The following is a 20,650-nucleotide window of genomic DNA, read 5'->3' as shown; positions in this document are numbered from 1 at the left end:
AATCACCAACTTCGTGTGAAAAAGGAAGAGGACCCAGATAAGTAAAGCATTACTGAAGAAAAAGAACAAAGTGTGAGGCCTCACACTACCTGATTTTAGTACCTACTATATTTTTTATACTGTCATGGTAGTCAAAACAGCCTGGTACTGGTACAACACCAGACACATAGACAAACAGAACAGGATTGAGAATCCAGACATAAATTTATCCACCTATGAGCAGCTGATATTTGATAAAGGCCTGAAGTTTGTTAAACTGGGAAAAGATAGTCGCTTTAAAAATGATGCTGACATAAATGGATACCCATCTGCAAAAAAACGAAATGAAACCCATACCTCACACCATGCACAAAAACTAACTCAAAATGGATCAAACACATAAATATAAAAATCTAAAATGATAAAGATCATGAAAGAAAAGATATAAACAATACTAGGAGCCCTAATACATGGCACAAACAGAATATAAAACATTACTAATGAAGCATAAACACCAGAAGAGAAACTAGATAACTGGGAGCTCCTAAAAATCAAACACTTATTCTCAACAAAGAACTTCACCAAAAGAGTAAACGGACAAAATACAGACTGGGAAAAAAAATTGGGCTATGACAAATCCAATCAGCATCTAATCTCTAAAATCTACAAGATACTGCAAAACTTTCACGACAAAAAGACAAATAACCCAATTAAAAAGTGGGCAAAGGATATGAACTGGCACTTCACCAAAGAAGACATTCAGGTGGCTACCAGACACATGAGGAAATGGTCATGATCATTAGCCATTAGAGAAATGCAAATCAAAACTACAGGGAGATACCATCTCACCCCAACAAAAAAAAAAAAGGCTAGCATTAATCCAAAAAACACAAAATAATAAATGGAGAGGTTGTGGAGAGACTGGAACACTTATACACTGCTGGTGGGAATGTAAAATGGTACAACCACTTTGGAAATCCATTTCACACTTCCTTAGAAAGCTAGAAATAGAATTACCATACAATTCAGCAATCCCTCTCCTTAGAATATATCCTAAAGAAATAAGAGCCTTCACAGAAATAGATATATGCATACCCATGTTCATTGCAGAATTTTCACAATAGCTAGCAAAAGGATGAAAACAACCTAGGTGCCCATCAACAGAAGAATGGATAAAGTATGGTATATTCATACAATGGAATACTACCCAACGATTAAGACCAGTGATGAATCCTCAAAACATCTCATAATGTGGAAGAATCTGTAAGGCATTATGCTGAGCGAAACTAGTCAGTAGCAAAAGGAAAAATATTGTATGAGACCACTATTAGAGGAACTCAAGAAATAGTCTAAACAGAGAAGAAATATTCTTTGATGGTTATGAGAGGGGGATGGGAGAGAAGGAGGGAGGAGGAAATTCAGTAATTAGATAGTAGACAAGAACTATTTTAGGTAAAAGGTTTGGCAACATACAACACAGGAGAGGTCAGCACAACTGGACTATACCAAAAGCAAAGAAGTTTCCTGAATAAACTGAACTCTTTGAAGGCCAGAGTAGCATGGGTGGAGGTTTGGGGACCATGGTTTCAGGGTACATCTAGGTCAATTGGCATAATAAAAACTATTAAGAAAACATTCTGCATCCCATTTTGTAGAGTGGTGTCTGGGGTGTTAAAGGCTATCGAGTGGCCATCTAAGTTGCAACAATTGGTTTCAACCCACCTGGAGCAAAGGAGAATGAAGAACACAAAAGACACAAGGTAAGTATGAGCCCAAGAGTCAGAAAGGGCCACATAAATCAAAGACTACATCAGCCTGAGACCAGAAGAACTAGATGGTGCCCAGCCACAACTGATGACTGCCACGGCCGGGAGCACAACAGAGAATCCCTGAAGGAGCAGGAGAGCAGTGGGATGCAGACCCCAAATTCCAGTAAAAAGACCAGAATTAATGGTCTGACTGGGACCAGAGGGCTACCGGAGGTCATGGTCCCCAGACCTTCTGTTAGCCCAAGATAGGAGCCATTCCCAAAGCCAACTCTTCAGACAGGGATTTGACTGGACTGAAATCATTCCTGAAGCCATGAGCTAAGAAGAAAACTATTTATGAGTATCATTTTATGTCTTACAGTCCAGCCTAATCTTTGTCTGAAGAGTTGGTTTCGGGAATATTCTCAGATACAGAAAATATCATTTATTTATTTGAATGGACAGTGGAAGAACACAGCAACTCTATATTCTTAAGGAATCAAAGCTTGAAGCCAACTTTTACCTTTAAACTGATTATGTCTCGCTTAGGGCAAGTTAAGTCATAAAAATAAACTACAGTAGTGAAATGCATCCAATGTGCATTAATACCTTTAATTACTCTGGCTACAGCTGAGAGCTCATTCATCCTTGCTGTCTGTTAGAGTTTTTCATGATGATGCAAGCTTGAAATATTTGCCACTCCATGATTTTCTTAGGAATAAAAACAAAGGAATCAAACCGAATACACCTATGTAAAGAGACAACGGAAAAGCTCAATATCATCAGTCAGAAAAAAGCCAGTGGCTGGCTGTGGAACAGACCATCAACTGTTCATATGCAAGTTCAATATGAATTTAAAGAATATGAGAACAAGTCCACAAAAGCCAGTGTATGACCTTGAGTATACCCCATCTGAATTTAGAGACCATCGCAAGCATAGATTTGACACATTGGACAGTAATGACCAAAGACCAGACCACATGAGTTGTGGAATGACATCAAGGACATCAAATATGAAGAAAGCAAGAGGTCATTAAAAAGACAGCAAAGAAATAAAAGATCAAAATGGATGTTAGAAGAGACTCTGAAAGTTACTCTTGAACATAGAGTAGCTAAAGTGAAAGGAAGAAATGATGAAGTAAAAGAGTTGAACGGATTTCAAATTGTGGCTTGAGAAGACAAAGTAAAGTGTTATAATAACATGTGCAAATATCAGGAGTTGGAAAACCAAAAGGGGAGAACACACTCTACATTTCTCAGCTGAAAGAACTGAAGAAAAAATTCAAGCTTTGAATTGCAATATTGAAGGATTCTACAGGGAAGATGTTAAAGGACACAGGAATTATCAAAAGAAGACGGAAGGAATACGCAGAGTCACCGTACCAAAAAGAATTGGTCAAGGTTTAAACATTTTGGGAGGCAGCGTTTGATCAAGAACTGACAGCACTGAGAGAAGAGGTCCAAGCTACACTGAAGGGATTGGTGAAAGACAAGGCTCCAGGAACTGAGGGAATACCAATGAGGATGTTTCAACAAATGGATGCAATACTGGAAGCACCCACTCTTCTAAGCCAAGAAATGTGGAAGACAGCTACCTGGCCAACCAAATAGAAAAGGTCCGTTTTTGTACCCAATTCCCAGGAAGGTGATTAAACAGAATTTAGGAATTATCAAACAATATCATTAATATCACACACAAGTAAAAGTTTGCTTAAGGTCATTGAAAAGAGATTGCAGCAGTACATCAACAGGGAATTTCCAGAAATTCAAGCCAGATTAAGAAGAGGACATGGAACCAGGGATATCATTGTTGATGTCAGATGGATCTTGGCTGAAAGCAGAGAATACCAGAAAGATGTCTACCTGTGTTTTACTGACTATGCAAAGGCATTCCACTACATGGATCATAACAAATTATGGACAACATTGTGAAGAATGGGAATTCCGGAACACTTAATTGTGCTCATGAGGAACCTTTATGTAGACCAAGAGGCAGTCATTTGAACATAACACTGGGGCACCACTGCATGGTTTAAAATCAGGAAAAATGTGCATCAGGGTTGTATACTTTCACCGTATTTTTTTTGGTCTGTATGCCAAGCAAATAATCCAAGAAGCCTGACTATATGAAGAAGATTGGGGCATCAAGATCAGAGAAGACGCATTAACAATTTGCAAGCTGCAGGTGACAGATGACACAACTTTGCTTGCTGAAAGTGAAGAGGACTTGAAGCACTTACTGAAGATCAAAGACCACAGCCTTCAGTATGGATTGCACCTCAACATAAAACAAAAATCCTCACAACTGGACCAATAAGCAACATCATGATAAATGGAGAAAAGACTGAAGTTGTCAAGGATTTCATTTTACTTGAATACACGATCACCACCCACGGGAGCAGCAGTCAAGAAATCAAAAGACGCATTGCATTGGGTAAATCTGTAGCAAAAGACACCTTTAAAGTGTTAAAAATTAAAGATGGTACTTTAAGGACTAAGGTGTGCCTGACCCAAACCATGGTGTTTTCAATTGCCTCATATGCATGTGAAAGCTGGACAATGAATAAGGAAGGCCAAAGAAGAATTGACGCCTTTGAATTGTGGCGTTGAAGAAGAATATTGAATATACCATGGACTGTCAAAAGAATGAACAAATCTGCCTTGGAAGAAGTGCAGCCAGAATGCTCATTAGAAGCAAGAATGGAGAGACTTTGTCTCACATACTTTGGACATGTTATCAGGAGGGACCAGTCACTGGAGAAGGACATCATGCTTGGCAATGTAGAGGGTCAGCAAAAAAGAGGAAGACCCTCAATGAGATGGACTGACACAGTGGTTGCAACAAAGGGCTCGAGCATAACAATCGTGAGGATGAGGTAAGGACAGGGCAGTGTTGCGTTTTGTTGTCCATTGGGTCACTATAAATGGGAAGCAACTCGATGGCAGCAACAACAACAACATTTATAAAGAGTATTTTGCAACATATCTATAAAAAGACAAGTTCACTGCTTTATCAATTACATTTTCAAAAATTTATTTTCTTCTTTCATATTTTGGAACATAATAAGAAAAATCGCCATCATGTTTCATGGCTTTTTACTATGAACTTATGGAATACTATGGTCATTAGCAATTACCTTTATCATAAAATATATATAATCTTTATATTTAGGAAAAAGGCATAATAATTAGATATGTAATCAAGGGCAACATATTATCTGCTCTAATCTACGATAGCATGGTATATTTAAAACCAAATCTAAATGACTTTTCTCTCTTTGAGAAACAGCAATTGAAGTTATCTGAATCTTTCAGGCTTCAATTACACCAACTATAGTCTACTTATCAGAGAAAGCAATTTTAGAATGATTTAAAACAATAAAAAAAATGTTTAAAACTATGTACTTATTTTAATTTTTAGTTAACCTAGCATTTTCAAACAGAAAAAAGCACAAAGTGTTCTGTTTACTTGAGTCTTTATGAAAATATGGAAGAATAGTGGTGATTGTCAATTATGTAAAACCTGTCTCCCTTTGGGTTCCACCAGATGCATGTTAAAGATAAACTATAATAAACATGCTATTCCCATATTTTTAAAACTTCTGTTCTCTCTTTCTGTACTCTGAGTTAAAACATATGTCATTCAGTTCAAAACATAGAAGACATTTCTATTCTGAGGTATTTTTAAATTTATTTCAACTTTAAGTTATTGGAGAATATGTTGTATATTTTTCAAACTTAAGGGCATTTCTTAGAAAGCTACTTTTAATTTTATTACAAAAGAGTTGAAGAACACTTTATGCATTCTATTAATACTTTTGAATTTATGGAACTTCATTTGTGGATTAATACATATTTTACTTCTGTAGATGTTCTATGTGTGATTAAAAAGAATATACGCATTTGTTGGAGATTCTTCCATGTATCTAAGAGTTCAAAACTATTCACTGTATTTTTAAAATCTTTAATGTATCAGCTAATGACTTTTTCCTGGGCATCCTGTCACTGATAGATTGATGGAGGTTGAAGCTGCACTGTTAGTACATATGTCATTATTAAGGTTATAGCTATAATCATTTCATTCTAATTTTTTAATATTACTAAAAATATAATGTCTTCCCTTATAATATCTTTGCACCTTAAATTGTATTTGCCAGGCATTAATATTGCTGCCATTTGTTCCATTATTTTCCTTGTTGTTTTGCAATATTTTTTTCATCTGTGTCATGGATTTGAATTATGTCCCCCAAAAGTGTCTGTCAGCTTGGCTAGGTCATGATTCCCTTGTGTGATTGTCTACCATTTTATCTTCTGATGCGATTCCTATGTGTTGTAAATTCTATCATTGTGATGTAATATGATGGATTAGTGGCAGTTATACTGATGAGGTCTAAAAGATCAGATAGTATCTTAAGCCAATATCTATTGAGCAGAGAGACATGGGGACCTCATACGATGAAGAAAGCTGTGCTGGGACCAGAGTGTGTCCTTTGGACTTGTGGTTCCTGCGCTGAGATGCTCCCAGACCAAGGGAAGGCTGATGCATCACAAGGACTTTCTCCAGAGCTGACAGAGAGAGACAGCCTTCCCCTGGAGCTGACGCACTGAATTTGGACTTGTAACCTACTGGACTGTGAGACGATAAAATTCTCTTTGTTAAAGCCATCCACTTGTGGTATTTCTGTTATAACACCATTAGATGAATAACACAATCTGCTTATTTTAAATATGTGATCTTTTCAATTTTTTAAATTAATACATTTGTATGTATTGCCCTATCCACTTTAGTCCTTTCATGTTTTGAAAAATGAATCACGGAGCTTCGCCCATTTTAATTTATCATGATTTTTAATACATCGGAACTTACTTTTGCTATTTTATTTGACCTTTTTCTTCCCTTTTCTTGCCTTTGGATGAATCATTTTACTTCATTTTTTCCCTACTTTATTTCTTGCCTTCAAATAAATCAAATTTTCTTCTGTGGTTTCAAGGTTATCCATTCTAATTTTGTTACAATAATTGCTCCTAAATTAGGATTCAGGAAATTCATAATAAGTTCTTGCTAATTAACACATGTCCCTTTGGTCACCCTGCCCCGACCCTAATCAAGTTTGTTTTCTTTTCCTTTGGTTCTATGTTTCCTAAGGAAAAAACTAAATTCGTCGAATACTCACTATTACTCCACAGAAGTCTTACAGATTTTCCTCTATTTTTATCTCTTTGGTGAGTATTTCCTCCAATAGGTTTTCAAAATAGAGCTTTGTGCAGTAATGCTTCTGAAACTTCAAAGGCTTTAGCATTTGAATGCTTATTTGGGATTCACTTTGTAAGTTATAGGACTCACTTCAAACTTGGACATTTGAAATTTTTTATCTCAAAGGTGAGCTGTTCCTATAGTAATCCATACATTTTCTGCTTATCACATCACCTAGATGAAATTGAAAGATTACACATCATATGTCAATTTTTATTTTTTATGGTTTAATTTTCTATAAGATGAAATTGATAATCTTATTTTGAAATAAATTATGCTTCTGTCTCTCCACACACACAGGCCCACAAACATATACACATAAACACACACACGGACATATATATATATATATATATATATCCACAGGTGTATGTTCACACACGTATAACTATGTGTATGTAAATATATACAAATATATACCCTATGTGTGTCTATACATATGCATGCATAAAAATATCCAAATCTATTGTTTTAAATTGTATTAAAAAACAAAATTGACAATAATAGCAAATAAAAAAGAAGAAATAATCATTATTTAAGAAAATACAAGCCAGTGGCTTGAAATAATACCTCAATAATCTAATAATGGTTAATAATAGTGAAAAGTAAGCCAGGCTAACCTGATCATAAAGGGAAAAATAAGATATCTGATTTCCAGAAAAACAGAATGTTCCAAACTCTCTGGGAAACTAAAGACTAGTCTCCAATGATCACAATGTACTTTTAAGAGCATATATTGGCAACCCGCGTTATAACCCATGTTGGAAGACCAGGTGGTGTGCTACGGCTGCTAACTGAAAGGTCAGCAGTTGGAATCCGCCAGGCACTTCTGGGAAACTCTATGGGGCAGTTTTACTCTGTCCTGTAGAGCTGCTTTGAGTCAGAATCAACCTGACAGCAATGGGTATGGTATGGTGTGGTATAACACTATGACTCTGAACAATACAAGGAGAGTTGAGGAAATAGAGCATCGTAAATTATGAACATGGCGATATCTCATTTTAGTCTTCTTTTTGTCAGATATTCATTCTTATCCATTCCTGATAATTCTTGCTATGGTATTGATAAGATAACAAAAAGTTCCAAATTATTTGAAAAATAAGTAGCAATACTAATGCTAATCCTACCAATAATAACTGCTACCACGTTGAGGTTGCTTACAATCCAATATATTCTCTGCTGAATGTGTTGCATATATTGCCTCATATAATTATTAAAGCATTTGTTATATTAGTAGTACTGACCTGCTACTTATGATGAGAGCCTCAGGAAAATAAAATTGTGTGCTTACATTCATCAGGTAAGAAGTGATGGAGTTGAAATTGAAATGAGAAGGAGAGAGGGACCGGGATGTTGTTGTTGCAGTTGTGCAGTTAACATTCATCTCACAGGGACTCAATGGAGCAGAGTGGAACTGCCCACAGGGTTTCCTTGACTGTAATCTTTGCCGAAGGAGAGCTTTATCCTGCACAGCCTCTGGGTAGGTTCAAACTGCCAATGTTTCTTTTAACAGCGGATAACTCAACTGCTGTGCCACCACGGTTCCTTACATGCTAAGGGAGGAATGCCATTTGGAAATTTCTCATTTAGTAGAGCTTTTTGTGTGTGTGTGGGAGGGGAGGAAATCTCTCTCAATATTCAGAGTTGAGCCATTAAGAAGGCACTGCAAGCACTTTGAGATAAGGGTGCTTGAGATGAGGGTAACGCAGTCAATCTTGACTCCTTTCTCTTCCCAATTAGATATTTTTTGTCCACACATGTTTCCCATTCTCATATATTCTAACTTTGGCTTTTGTTCTTTCAAAAATTATAGCTTTCTTCTCCTTGGGTATTAGATACAAGATTATATAAAATATTGGAATGGTCATGGGTCCATACCTAAATGCCTTGGCTCCTCCACCTAATAGCCATGAAAATACAAGTTAGAAACTTACCTTCTCTGATTTATCCCTTTTTAGAAAAGAAAATTAAAAAAGTGTGCAGTTTTAACATGAAAATCTGAGAAAATAGTAAGTGTGAACGCTGCTGTTATGCTCTATTGTCATCCTTCGTGTTCAGTCTATGGAGAAAGCCAAGTCAAGTGTGATAGGTTAAGGCAGAAATGATATTGCATTTAGGGTTACGTAGAAGGCTGGGCTGCTGATGTTGAAAATTCATCTATTCTGATATTGAACATCTGGTCTCCAGAGAGCCACATATATAGACTGCATTACAGTAAGTAGTTAATGTTGGCACAGCATAGCAAAGGAGAGCCAACATGCATGTCCTTACAGGTGGGCAAACCAGATAACAGCAAATCCATTAACAGGAAGCAGTTATGGCCCTGGGAAGTCGGCAGTCAATATTAGAAAGCCTGTCCCTAGGAAGCAGGTATCCCAGATAACAGGCCTGGCTAAATTTCAGAAGCAAAGCTCCACACCTTAATCAAGGCTGTTAGAGAAGTCTTGAAAAAGAAAGACAGGCTGCCAGTTCTTATAGGGACTAGGGTCTCGTGCAATTTACAAAAACTTGGGCTGAAGAAACAAGATAAAAGGTCCAGTCCCCATAAGTGGTGCATAAAGTAGGTACTAGGTCTGGAGAACAAGCCACAAACCCAGTTTTCAGAACTGGTGTCAAGTGCACAACCCCTCCTCCTTATGGTGAATGTCAGTCACAAGAATTAAATTATGGAGTCAAGTGAATAGCACCTCAGAGAGAGAAAATCTACAGAGTAGTTTGTTAAGTTTTATTCTTAAACCTTAAAGTACTTCAGAATCACCTCTGGAGCTGATTAAAAATTCAGATATTTTATTCCCATCCTTGACAGATCTCTATTCTATGAATATAAAGTGTGATTAGGCATCTGCATAGCTTAATTTACCTCAGGGTCATTTCTGATGGATCCCACAATCCCAGGGCCATTGATGTGGGGCTGACACCACCACTCTGCCCCACTCTTAACCTGGGTTTCTTATTCATAAAATTGGAGTCAGGATTTAAAAGACCCTTTGAATCAAATACAATATTAACCTTTTCTTAGAATGAATGTTTATCACATTTTTTTTTATTATGGTCAATAAAGTTTCTTTTATCGTATTTCCATTTTTACAGGTGTGTTTATTCTATAGTTATTTTGGAAAAAGAATATAACAATTTCCTAGAGCTCAAAGCAAAGGGCACAGAGAGAAACACACTTACAGTAGCCTGGTGTTTTTCTGCTTTCTCAGATGTTTCTTTAAGTTGATTTTGAAGGGCCTCTTGGAGAGACTTCATTTCTTCTCTAGTTTAATAGAGAACAGAGGGGGAAAAAAAAAGAGAGAGAGAGGCATAATTCTGTGATTTCCTCTGCAGATTAGGAAAGGAAGTTTTGTTTTTCTACCTGCATTTAGGAAACAGATCAGTAGAATTATATAGAACCACAGTTAAACGTACAGGATGTATCTAATGAGTCTAGTAATAAGGGGCATTTTCTAGCATGCAAATACTAAAAGCAAGCTGAATTTAAAGGAATCACCTTGTTACTGGGTCTGATAAGAATCCAACTGTGTGAATTATTTGTGAGCTGCATAATGTGTTAAAGCAACTTAATATAATAATTTGAGTTGAAAAGTTAATTTCACTGACAGCATGCCAGAGTGTGAACATGCCAGTTAGAAAAAGTTACTCAACACCTGTTGATTGGACAAAACGACTGTTTCACTTTAAAACCCGTAATTGATTAGTTTTGAAGCATTGTGCTTTAAACATCCTTTATGAAGCCTGAGAATTTTTGTGAAAATAGATGTATTTCTAACTTGAGGTCTGCCTCATTTGTTGACAAATGCATACATATTTTTATATATACACACACATTGTGTCTCAAACTCCTTTATAAATATGGATGATGATGTTTTACTTGACGAAAATAGAAACATGTAGACCTTCAAAAGGTACAGCATTTACTAATTTGTGACAAATCATATTATCTTTCTGTGTCTTGATTATATCATCTAAGCTATCCCTCAAAAAGGATCAGAAATTAGATAAGGGTTTGTGTGTGTGTGTATGTGAATTGTGGCTGGAGAAATAGATTCTCTCAAAGCAACACCAACAATACAGAAACCTGTTCCAGTCTTACCTGCACCCAGACTAGTTTAACATTTCTAGTGTAGTACCAAAAGAGTAGCTCTAGAACCTTGGATAAGTAAAACAAGCCTTCTCAGACTCTGTTTCTTCATCTGTAAAATGGTCACAATGATAGAACTACTTCATGGATTTATGATAAAGTTTAAAAGGCAAATACAGGCAAAGCACTTAGCACAATGCCTGGCAAATAATTACTTAATAAATTTTAGATTATTACCATAACTACCAACAATCAATCTAGGTACATGTGCTCATTCTCTGACCATGCTTCCTAAACGACTATAAGCTTCTCTTTCAGCTAGAGGGAGTTAATGATACTCCCACATTTCTTACTTTAGAAACTCTTAATAGCTATTGGTCTCAATTTCAAGAATATGAATGAGAGCATGTATAGTTGTTGGAATCAATTTGGACATTTTTTGGCAAAGCAAAGTATAATTGGAACAAGTTATAATTACAGACACTTTGGTTTTTGGATGATTTATTGCTTGCTTGGGTGAAGCTTATCATAACATGCTTTTGCTTACAGTGAATTTTATGCCTCAACTTCCATTACTGCCTCAACAAGAATTCATTTATTAGATTTGTTTCATATATGGACATTTACAATCTACCCTTCCATTATTATTTCTGATATTTTCCAGAAAGAGAATTGTGGCATACTATAAAATAAAATAACATCAAATAGTAATATCTACATATATTATAGGCTTACAATGTGCCAGGCACATTTCTAAGTCTACTGTCAACCTATGGTATCATATTACAGATAGAAAACTGACACTTAGAGAGGTGGTGGAGTTGTGATCAAACCCCACAAGTCTAGATTCCAGATGCTATGCTCTCAAACTTTAGAGAGTCATTATACTACCTGTGTTAGACAAAGAAAGAGGAAGGAAGGAAGATAGGTAGGCAGCCAGGCAGCCAGGGAGGGAGGGAGGGAGGAAGGAAGGAAGGAAGGAAGGTAGGCACTGAATGAAAACACAAATGAAGTCATATTTCTGACTGGAAAAATGTTATAGTAATTAACTCTTATTTTTAATTTAAGCTATATGGGTTTAAAAATACTCTTTTGAATACTTTTTTTTTTCCAAACTGAAATATACATATTCAAAAATCTCCCATAGTAACACCTATAGGCAGTATAGGGAACAAAACAAAAAAATAGGCTAACAACTGTTACAAAGAACTAGAGAAATAGAAAATTCTGTACATTTTCTTTCCCAGCAAAGCTAGCAGTCAGAATGGAAAAGTGGGCCTTTTGTCTTTTGAATCTCTTCATCTCCTTTTCTACCTCCCAGCTTTATTTCTTCACATATCACTGCTTTCTATATTTTAGGAAGCCCCAAATTTCTGTCTCACAGACTTGACTAAGTTGTCCTCAGGAGAGATGATTCCTGACTTGCTTAGGGACCACTTTCCTCTACCAAATGAAATTTGCCTAATCTATGTCTAGCTACTCTAGGGCCCTATTTGATACTGATCCGAAGCTTTATTTCTAAAGGATTATGATTCTAGTAGAATCTGTGGTTGGCTTTTCAAATATCAAGTACATTTTACCACAGAATTTCATGGTAAGAAGGATCTTAAATGACAGATATTTTGTACCTCTTCCATCCTAAATTACAAATACAAAAACACAATAACCCATATCATGCTACAGGATGACATTTCTTTCAAGTGGCCACCAGCTTGTACTTTAATACCATAACAGATGGAAGATTTGTCACTGTCTCAGGGATTCTTTTAGTTTTCAGAGAATACTGGTATAAAACTCTCTAGTATACTGACTCTAAAACTGCCTTTCTGGAACCTCCACTCAACCGACCACCTTAGGAATAAATTTTTTTTTTTTTTCTTCTCTTTCAAGAGAGTTTTCAGACACTTTAGTGTACTATCCTATCCCCCAGGTTTTTTTTGTTGTTGTTGCACTTTACCACTCCTCACATGGTATAGTTTAAAAGTTTCTCCACCAATTTGGGGGCTCTTCTGTGAATATTATCTAGGGCTATCAAAGTACTTCTCAAAATGTGACACTGAAGGGTCAACACAGTTCTCTCCCTCTCTTTTTCTCTCTCCAGAAAGGCAATCTCTGTTTTTCCCTCTATATCGTTGTATATGGCTGTCTTAGTTATCTAGTGCTGCTATAACAGAAATATCACAAGTGGATGGCTTTAACAAATAGAAGTTTATTTCATCACAGTAAAGTAGGCTAAAAGTCCAAACTTAGGGCATCATCTCCAGGTGAAGCCTTTCTCTTTCTGTAGGCATTCTCATCAATGTTCCTCTGAACTAGGAGCTTCTCAACACAGGGACCCTGGGTCCAAAGGACACACTCTGCTCCTGGCACTGCTTTCTTGGTGGTATGAGGTCCCCCTGTCTCTTTACTTACTTCTCTCTTTTATATCTCAAGAGATTGCCTCGAGACTCAATTTAATCTTGTAGATTCAGTCCTGTCTCACTGACACAACTGTGGCCCATCCTCCCTCGTTAACATCACATAGGCAGGAATTACAACACACGGGAAAATCACACAATACCGGAAATCATGGCGCAAATTGATACACACATTTTGGGGGGGACATAATTCAGTCCATGACAATGGCCAACCCATATCCCCTGAGCTTACTTGCAGTTCTAATTTCAGTTACACAGACAGACTGATTAGTTGCCTCTTGGTTACAATTCCAAGAGGGGAATTCTAATTGGCTCAGTTTTGGTGGCCATCTCTGAGCCATAAACTGATCATGGGTGTCAGAACACATAAAAGAAGCATGGCTTCTAAGGATTACTTCTTAAGGTAAAGGCAAGATGGCAAGAATCCAAAGATAAGGGTATTATTGAGAGGTGGGCATATTGCCATTTGACATTTACAACACATAGCACTCTTTCAGATTCAGGTAATCCTTCCAAATTCACAATCAATATTTTTTCATATCCTAAGATTATATTTTCTTTTTTGCAGTTTATTAATATCTATAATTTTGGAAATAAAATACTGATTGTTCTTCACAGTCAAATAAACATGACTTTTATATTTCTTTTTTTAAGTAAATAGCAAAATTTAACATAGCAAATATTGCACCCTTTAGAGTAATTACCTATTGTCAAAAATCTATTTTTTCTTTATCACTTTAATTATGTAAATAATACAAGTTAGTTATGTTAAACATGTTTTATAATTTTCTATAATGCTTTGAAATCACAGCAACAAAATACCTGCTTCATTTAGTCTTTTCAATGAAAGGCTTGGTCCTTCATCTAGATAATTTGTACACTCAGTCATATATCTAGATGATGACCTTTAATTCTTAATGCATTTGACTATATTTTTCCTGGTTTACGTGGGCGCTTTGTGTGTCATGTAGGAACTGAAAAAAAAAAAAAGGAAAAAACCAAACTTGTTGCCATTGAGTCGATTTTGGCCCATAGTGACCCTATGATAAACAATAGTAGGCAGGAACAGCTATAGCTAATTTAAAAAAAAATCAGCAAACTATAAAAATACACCCACTCTTCACTTATTGATATGATTAGGTTCTAAAAGCCAGGTTGTTATACAAAAATTGGTGTTATGTGAGAATGGGGGATGACCACATAAGATCACAAAATGAAGGATAACTACATTATTACCTAGATGCCAAATAACATTATTACATAACTGCCAAACCACTGAGAATCATGGCCCAACCAAGTTGACACATAACTTTAACTGTCGTATCCAGTATTACTTTTATCTTGCACCTTAGTGTTTGTTACTACCAGACATACATTGTTAATGGGCAAAGTAGCAGGATACCAGATTTTTTACCATTGTCATAAACGCAAAATGTCAGACAGCACAATAGTCATTAAGTGAGGAATAGGTACAGGATTTTTCTTATTCACATCATAGATAAACCTGTTTTCACATCTCTGACCCTCCTGGGATGAAGAATAGCTCAATTTATTGTTCTTTCCTTTCACTCCATGGTCCTTGCTGTGACAATCTTCCTGCTCCCATCTATAAACCCTCTTTCCACATCCTGGTCTAAGCCTTTATTTGGTTTCTACTCTGCACAATGTGGGCAGAATAATTCCCTTAAAATACTTCTTTCATTACATCATTCTCCTACAGCACTACTTTAAATGAGTTGTCTATTGCTTGTTACTCACATCTAATCTTGGTCAGCCTTTAAGAGTTTTTACCACTGGCTCCACTCTAAGCATCCAGTTTTATGTATGATCATCCTGACTCACTCATTCTCTCTCTCACTGATGTTGCAAATGCAATGTGCAGAGGTCATTTTAATGTTCACGCTATTGTTTATTCTCCTTTCCCAACATGAAATGCTCTGTACAGTAATCATTTTCAGTGTTGCTCGATGTCTTCTACTTATTTCTGCTCATAATGTCATTTATAATTATCCATCACTAACTTAGTGAACCACAAACGCTTGCTTAACATTGAGTGTAGGTGTGTTAAAAGGTGGCTCATTTCAAACGTATAAAATCCTTTTAAATGATGCACTTTTGAAAACATGTGCTCAGACCAGTATTTCCTTCAAGTTCTTTTTAATATTTGACACTGAAGAGAATTTCATGCTAAAGAAACAATAAACATCCCATCGTAAATAATAAAATAAGAGTCAACGCAAGACACTGAAATTTTTAAACAAAGGTTGATGGCTTAATCTAAGTGCATGTCAATAAGATATTTCTGGCCAAGAGACAAGGTCAGTGGAGAAGATGAAGAAAATGAACCTGGAATCTACTCCACTTAGCATCATTTTTATTTTTTTAATTTTTATTGTACTTTAAGCAAAAGTTTACAAATTGAGTCAGTCTCTCATAAAAAAATTATATACACCTTGCTATATACTCCTAGATGCTCTTCTCTAATGAGAGACCACATTCCTTCCCTCCACTCTCTCTTTTTGTGTCCATTTGGCCAGCTTCTGATCCCCTCTGCCCTCTCATCTCCCCTCTAGACAGGAGATGCCTGCATAGTCTCATGTGTCTACCTGATCCAAAAAGGTCACTCTTCACCAGTACAATTTTCTATCCCATAGTCCAGTCCAATCCCTGACTGAAGAATTGGCTTTGGGAATGGTTCCTGTCTTCGGCTAACAGAAGATCTGGGGACCATGACCTCTAGGGTCCTTCTAGTCTCAAGTCAGACCATTAAGTCTAGTCTTTTTTTTTTTTTTTATGGTGTGTGCATCCCACTGCTCTCCTGCTCCCTCAGGGGTTCTCTGTTGTGTTCCCTGTCAGGGCAGGCATCAGTTGTAGCCAGGCACCATCTAGTTCTTCTGGTCTCAGGCTAATATAGTCTCTGGTTTATGTGGCCCTTTCTGTCTCTTGGGCTCATAATTACCTTGTGTCTTTGGTATTCTTCATTCTCCTTTGCTCCAGGTGGGTTGATACCAATTGACAGATCTTAGATGGCCGCTTGCGAGCATTTAAGATCCCAGATGCCACTCTCCAAAGTGGGATGCATAATGTTTTCTTAATAGATTTTATTATGCCAATTGACTTAGATGTCCCCTGAAACCATGGTCCCCAAACCCCCGCCCCTGGTACGCTGGCCTTCGAGGCATTCAGTTTATTCAGGAAACTTCTTTGCTTTTGGTTTAGTCCAGTTGTGCTGAACTCTCCTGTATTGTGTGTTGTCTTTCCCTTCACTTAAAATATCTCTTACTTACTGTCTAGTTAGTGAAAACCTTCTCCCTCCCTCCCAGCTCTCTTAACAAAGAATATTTTCTTCTCTGTTTAAACTATTTTTTGAGTTCTTATAATAGTGGTCTCATACAATATTTGTCCTTTTGCAACTGACTAATTTCACTCAGCATAATGCGTTCCAGTTTCCTCCGTGTTATGAAATGTTTCACAGATTCGTCATTGTTCTTTGTCGATGTGTAGTATTCCATTGTGTGAAATTCCATAATTTATTTATCCATTCAACCATTGATGGGCACCTTGGTTGCTTCCATCTTTTTGCTATTGTAAATAGTGCTGCAATAAATATGGATGTGCATATATCTGTTCATGTAAAGGCTCTTATTTCTCTAGGATATATTCCAAGGAATGGGACTGCTGGATCATATGGTAGGTCTAGTTCTAGTTTTTTTAAAGACGCACCAAATAGATTTCCAAAGTGGTTGTACTACTTTACATTCCCAACAGCAGTGTATAAGTGTTCCAGTCTCTCCACAACCTCTCCAACATTTATTATTTTGTGTTTTTTGGATTAATGCCAGCCTTGTTTGTGTGAGATGGAATCTCATTGTAGTTTTGGTTTGCATTTCTCTAATGGCTAATGATTGCGAGCATTTCCTCATGTATCTGTTAGCTACCTGAATGTTTTCTTCAGTGAAGGGCCTGTTAATATCCTTTGCCCATTTTTTAATTGGGTTATTTGTCTTTTTGTAGTTGAGTTTTTGCAGTATCATGTAGATTTTAGAGATTAGATGCTGATCAGAAATGTCATAGCTAAAAACTTTTTCCCAGTCTGTAGGTAATCTTTTCACTCTCTTGGTGAAGTCTTTGGATGAGCATAGGTATTAGGTTTTTAGTAGCTCCCAGTTATCTTTTTTAGTTATCTAGTTCCTCTTCTGCATCGTTAGTAATGTTTTGTATACTGCTTATATCATGTATTAGGGCTCCTAGCATTGTCCCTATTTTTTCTTCCATGGCCATTATCTTTTTATATTTTATATTAGGTCTTTGATCCATTTTGAGTTCGTTTTTGTGCATGGTGTGAGGTATGGGTCTCTTCTTGTTTTTTTTGCAGATGGATATCAAGTTATGCCAGCACCATTTGTTAAACAGATTATCTTTTCCCTATTTAACTGACTTTTGGTCTTCGTCAAATATCAACTGCTCATATGTGGATGGATTTATGTTTAGATTCTCAACTCTGTTCTATTGGTCTATGCATCTGTTGTTATACCAGTACCAGGCTGCTTTGATGACTGTGGCAGTATAATATGTTCTAAAATCAGGTAGCGTGAGGCCTCCCACTTTGTTCTTCTTTTTTAGTAATGCTTTACTTATCTGGGACCTCTTTCCCTTCCATATGAAGTTGGTGATTTGTTTCTCCATCACATTAAAAAATGTCACTGGAATTTGGATCGTAATTGCGTTGTATCTATAGATTGGTTTTGGTAGAATGGACAGTTTTTACAATGTTAAGTCTTCCTATCCATGAGCAAGGTATGTTTTTCCACTCATGTAGTTCTCTGTTGGTTTGTTGCTGTAGTGTCTTATAGTTTTCTTTGTATAGGTCTTTTACCTCTCTGGTAAGATTTATTCCTAAGCATTTATCTTCTTGGGGGCTACTGTAAATGGTATTGATTTGATGATTTCCTCTTCGTTGTTCTTTTTGTTGGTGTAGAGGAATCCAACTGATTTTTGTATGTTTATCTTATATCCTGATACTCTGGTGAACTCTTCTATTAGTTACAGTAGTTTTCTTGAGGATTCTTTAGGGTTTTCTGTGTATAAGATCATGTCATCTGCAAATGGAGATACTTTTACTTCTTCTTTACCAATCTGGGAGCCCTTTCTCTGGCTAGGACCTCCAGCACAATGTTGAAATAGAGTGGTGATAAAGGCCATCTTGTCTGGTTCCAGATCTCAAGGGGAATGGCACTTTGCATCATTTATGTAAACGTTTTAAGAACCTTTTACTTTGTGAGAATTGTTCTAATGTGGAAGAACATGGCTACTGAGTAGACACAGTGGTAGGTTTAAACCTACATTCCAATTAACATGACTCTCAGCACTTCCAACAATATTCTGTCTATAAAATGAAGGTAATAATATCTAATTTATAAGGTAGTTATGAGGATTAATCAGCACAATGAGTATAAAGCATCTAGCTAAAAAAAAAAATTTTTTTTTTTTTAAATAAATGCATAACAGATGCCTGCTTGTTTTTTTCCTAAAATTGTCTTGGCTTTCTTTTTCTTTTTTGCTTTGACAAGCAACGTCAGAAGCATATGGCCGTTCATAATGTGTAGGAAACTATTTCATAGTACATTGCTCTCAAAAATAAACAAACATTAATATCATTATATTAATTCTACACGTCTGGTTGATAAGATTATTCATTTTTTACCACCCCCACCATTACCACCATGATCAAGTTTTGATTCTATTAAAACTGATCCACTAGACCTGTCTTTTTATAAGCAGACTTATCTGGGGAGTTCTTATTAAGGTAATTAGGGTTAAAGTACTCCAGATCTTTAATACTGACATTTTAGCTTGTAGACAAATAGTGTCAGCATCAGTAGGGCTTATTAGAAATGCAGAATTTCAAACCCCATCCCAAATCTACAGTACAGATACATTTGAACAACAACCCCAAATGAATCATATGTACATTCAAGTATGGAAAGCCCTGCTTCAGATAACTAGGAGGATAATGCATTTGGGAATTTCCCTGAGATCTGTTCATTGTAAATTCATGAATTTAATTATCTTCTTACTTCCCAGCTGTTGGATAAAGGATAGAAAGCATCACCTAATGCTTTATGTGATACTAAAGTAATCTAGATTTTTGTCCCTCTTTTTAAACTGTTGCCAGTTGAAACTTGCCTACATGACTGAAGTACATGTCACAGATTTGATGGGAAAAATGAAACCTCACACAAGCCACTATGACAAAAAGAACTGAGGGAAAAAAATGGAAAACAAAGCCTTACCTTTGTTTCTGGCCTAATTCCAGGAGCTTCTGAACATCAGTTTTGGCGGATTGCTCATCATTTTTCAAAGACTGACAAGAAAAGTGGGAAAAGAAGATCTTATTCCAGTGATAAACTGAAGCTTACTTTACTTTCACTTTCGACTCAATGGTACAGAGTATACCTGCACCTACACCCTGGAACAAGGATGTGCAAATAGGCTGTTCTAGTCCTCATAGCTCTAAGGAGACACACAGGAACTTATGACACAACTAGTGCGCATGCTACCCAGGAAGTCATAGAGCATGAGCTGAGCTTCAGCCTTTAGAGGTTCAAAGGAGGAGAAGTGAAACTCCAAGTATCTGATGTCTTTATACGTGAATATAAAATATATCTTCTGCTCTTCTTTTGAAGTTCTAGTGTGTTCTCTACAAACATGTTAACCCAGCTCTGGCTGAGTTTCCACAAATACAAGGAAACATAAAAAGTTTCCCTATGTGATACAGGAAATAAAAAAATTTAAGATCAGAGCAGTAAAAAGCATGCATCTGTTTGGTCTTGTCTATTATTTATGAGGAATTCATAAAATACCCAGAAAAATGGCTATCTAAAATTTTAACTGGACAGTATAGATAGGGTACTAAGGGAAAAAAAATATATATATATCGCCTCCATCATTAACTCATTGTCATGGAGTCGATTCCAACTCATAGCGACCCTATAGGACAGAGTAGAACTGCCCCATAAGGTTTCCAAGGAGCGCCTGGTGGATTTGAATTGCTGACCATTTGGTCAGCAGCCAAACTCTTAACCACTATGCCACTAGGGTTTAGTGTGTATTCAATCTGTAAAATTCAGCATTCACAGACCATGAACTAATCAAAAAAAAAAAAAAA

The 20,650-nt window shown here is 36.5% G+C and overlaps 1 protein-coding gene across 1 annotated transcript in view; it reads right to left on the bottom strand.

Moving 5' to 3' along the window:
• Positions 1 to 20,650, bottom strand: part of LUZP2 (leucine zipper protein 2) — a 560,852-nt gene that overhangs the window by 256,067 nt on the left and 284,135 nt on the right. Inside the window, exons 3-4 of the mRNA XM_049890745.1 lie at positions 19,776 to 19,846; positions 10,159 to 10,240 (exon numbers count right to left, since the gene is read on the bottom strand). Of these exons, the coding sequence (XP_049746702.1) occupies positions 10,159 to 10,240; positions 19,776 to 19,846 (153 nt within the window). The remainder of the gene's footprint in view (positions 1 to 10,158; positions 10,241 to 19,775; positions 19,847 to 20,650) is intronic.

The sequence above is a fragment of the Elephas maximus genome, chromosome 7 (genome assembly GCF_024166365.1).
Source record: "Elephas maximus indicus isolate mEleMax1 chromosome 7, mEleMax1 primary haplotype, whole genome shotgun sequence".
NCBI lineage: Eukaryota > Metazoa > Chordata > Mammalia > Proboscidea > Elephantidae > Elephas > Elephas maximus.
The sequence above is the reverse complement of the archived record's forward strand: the minus strand, read 5'-3'. Positions and strand labels throughout refer to the sequence as shown.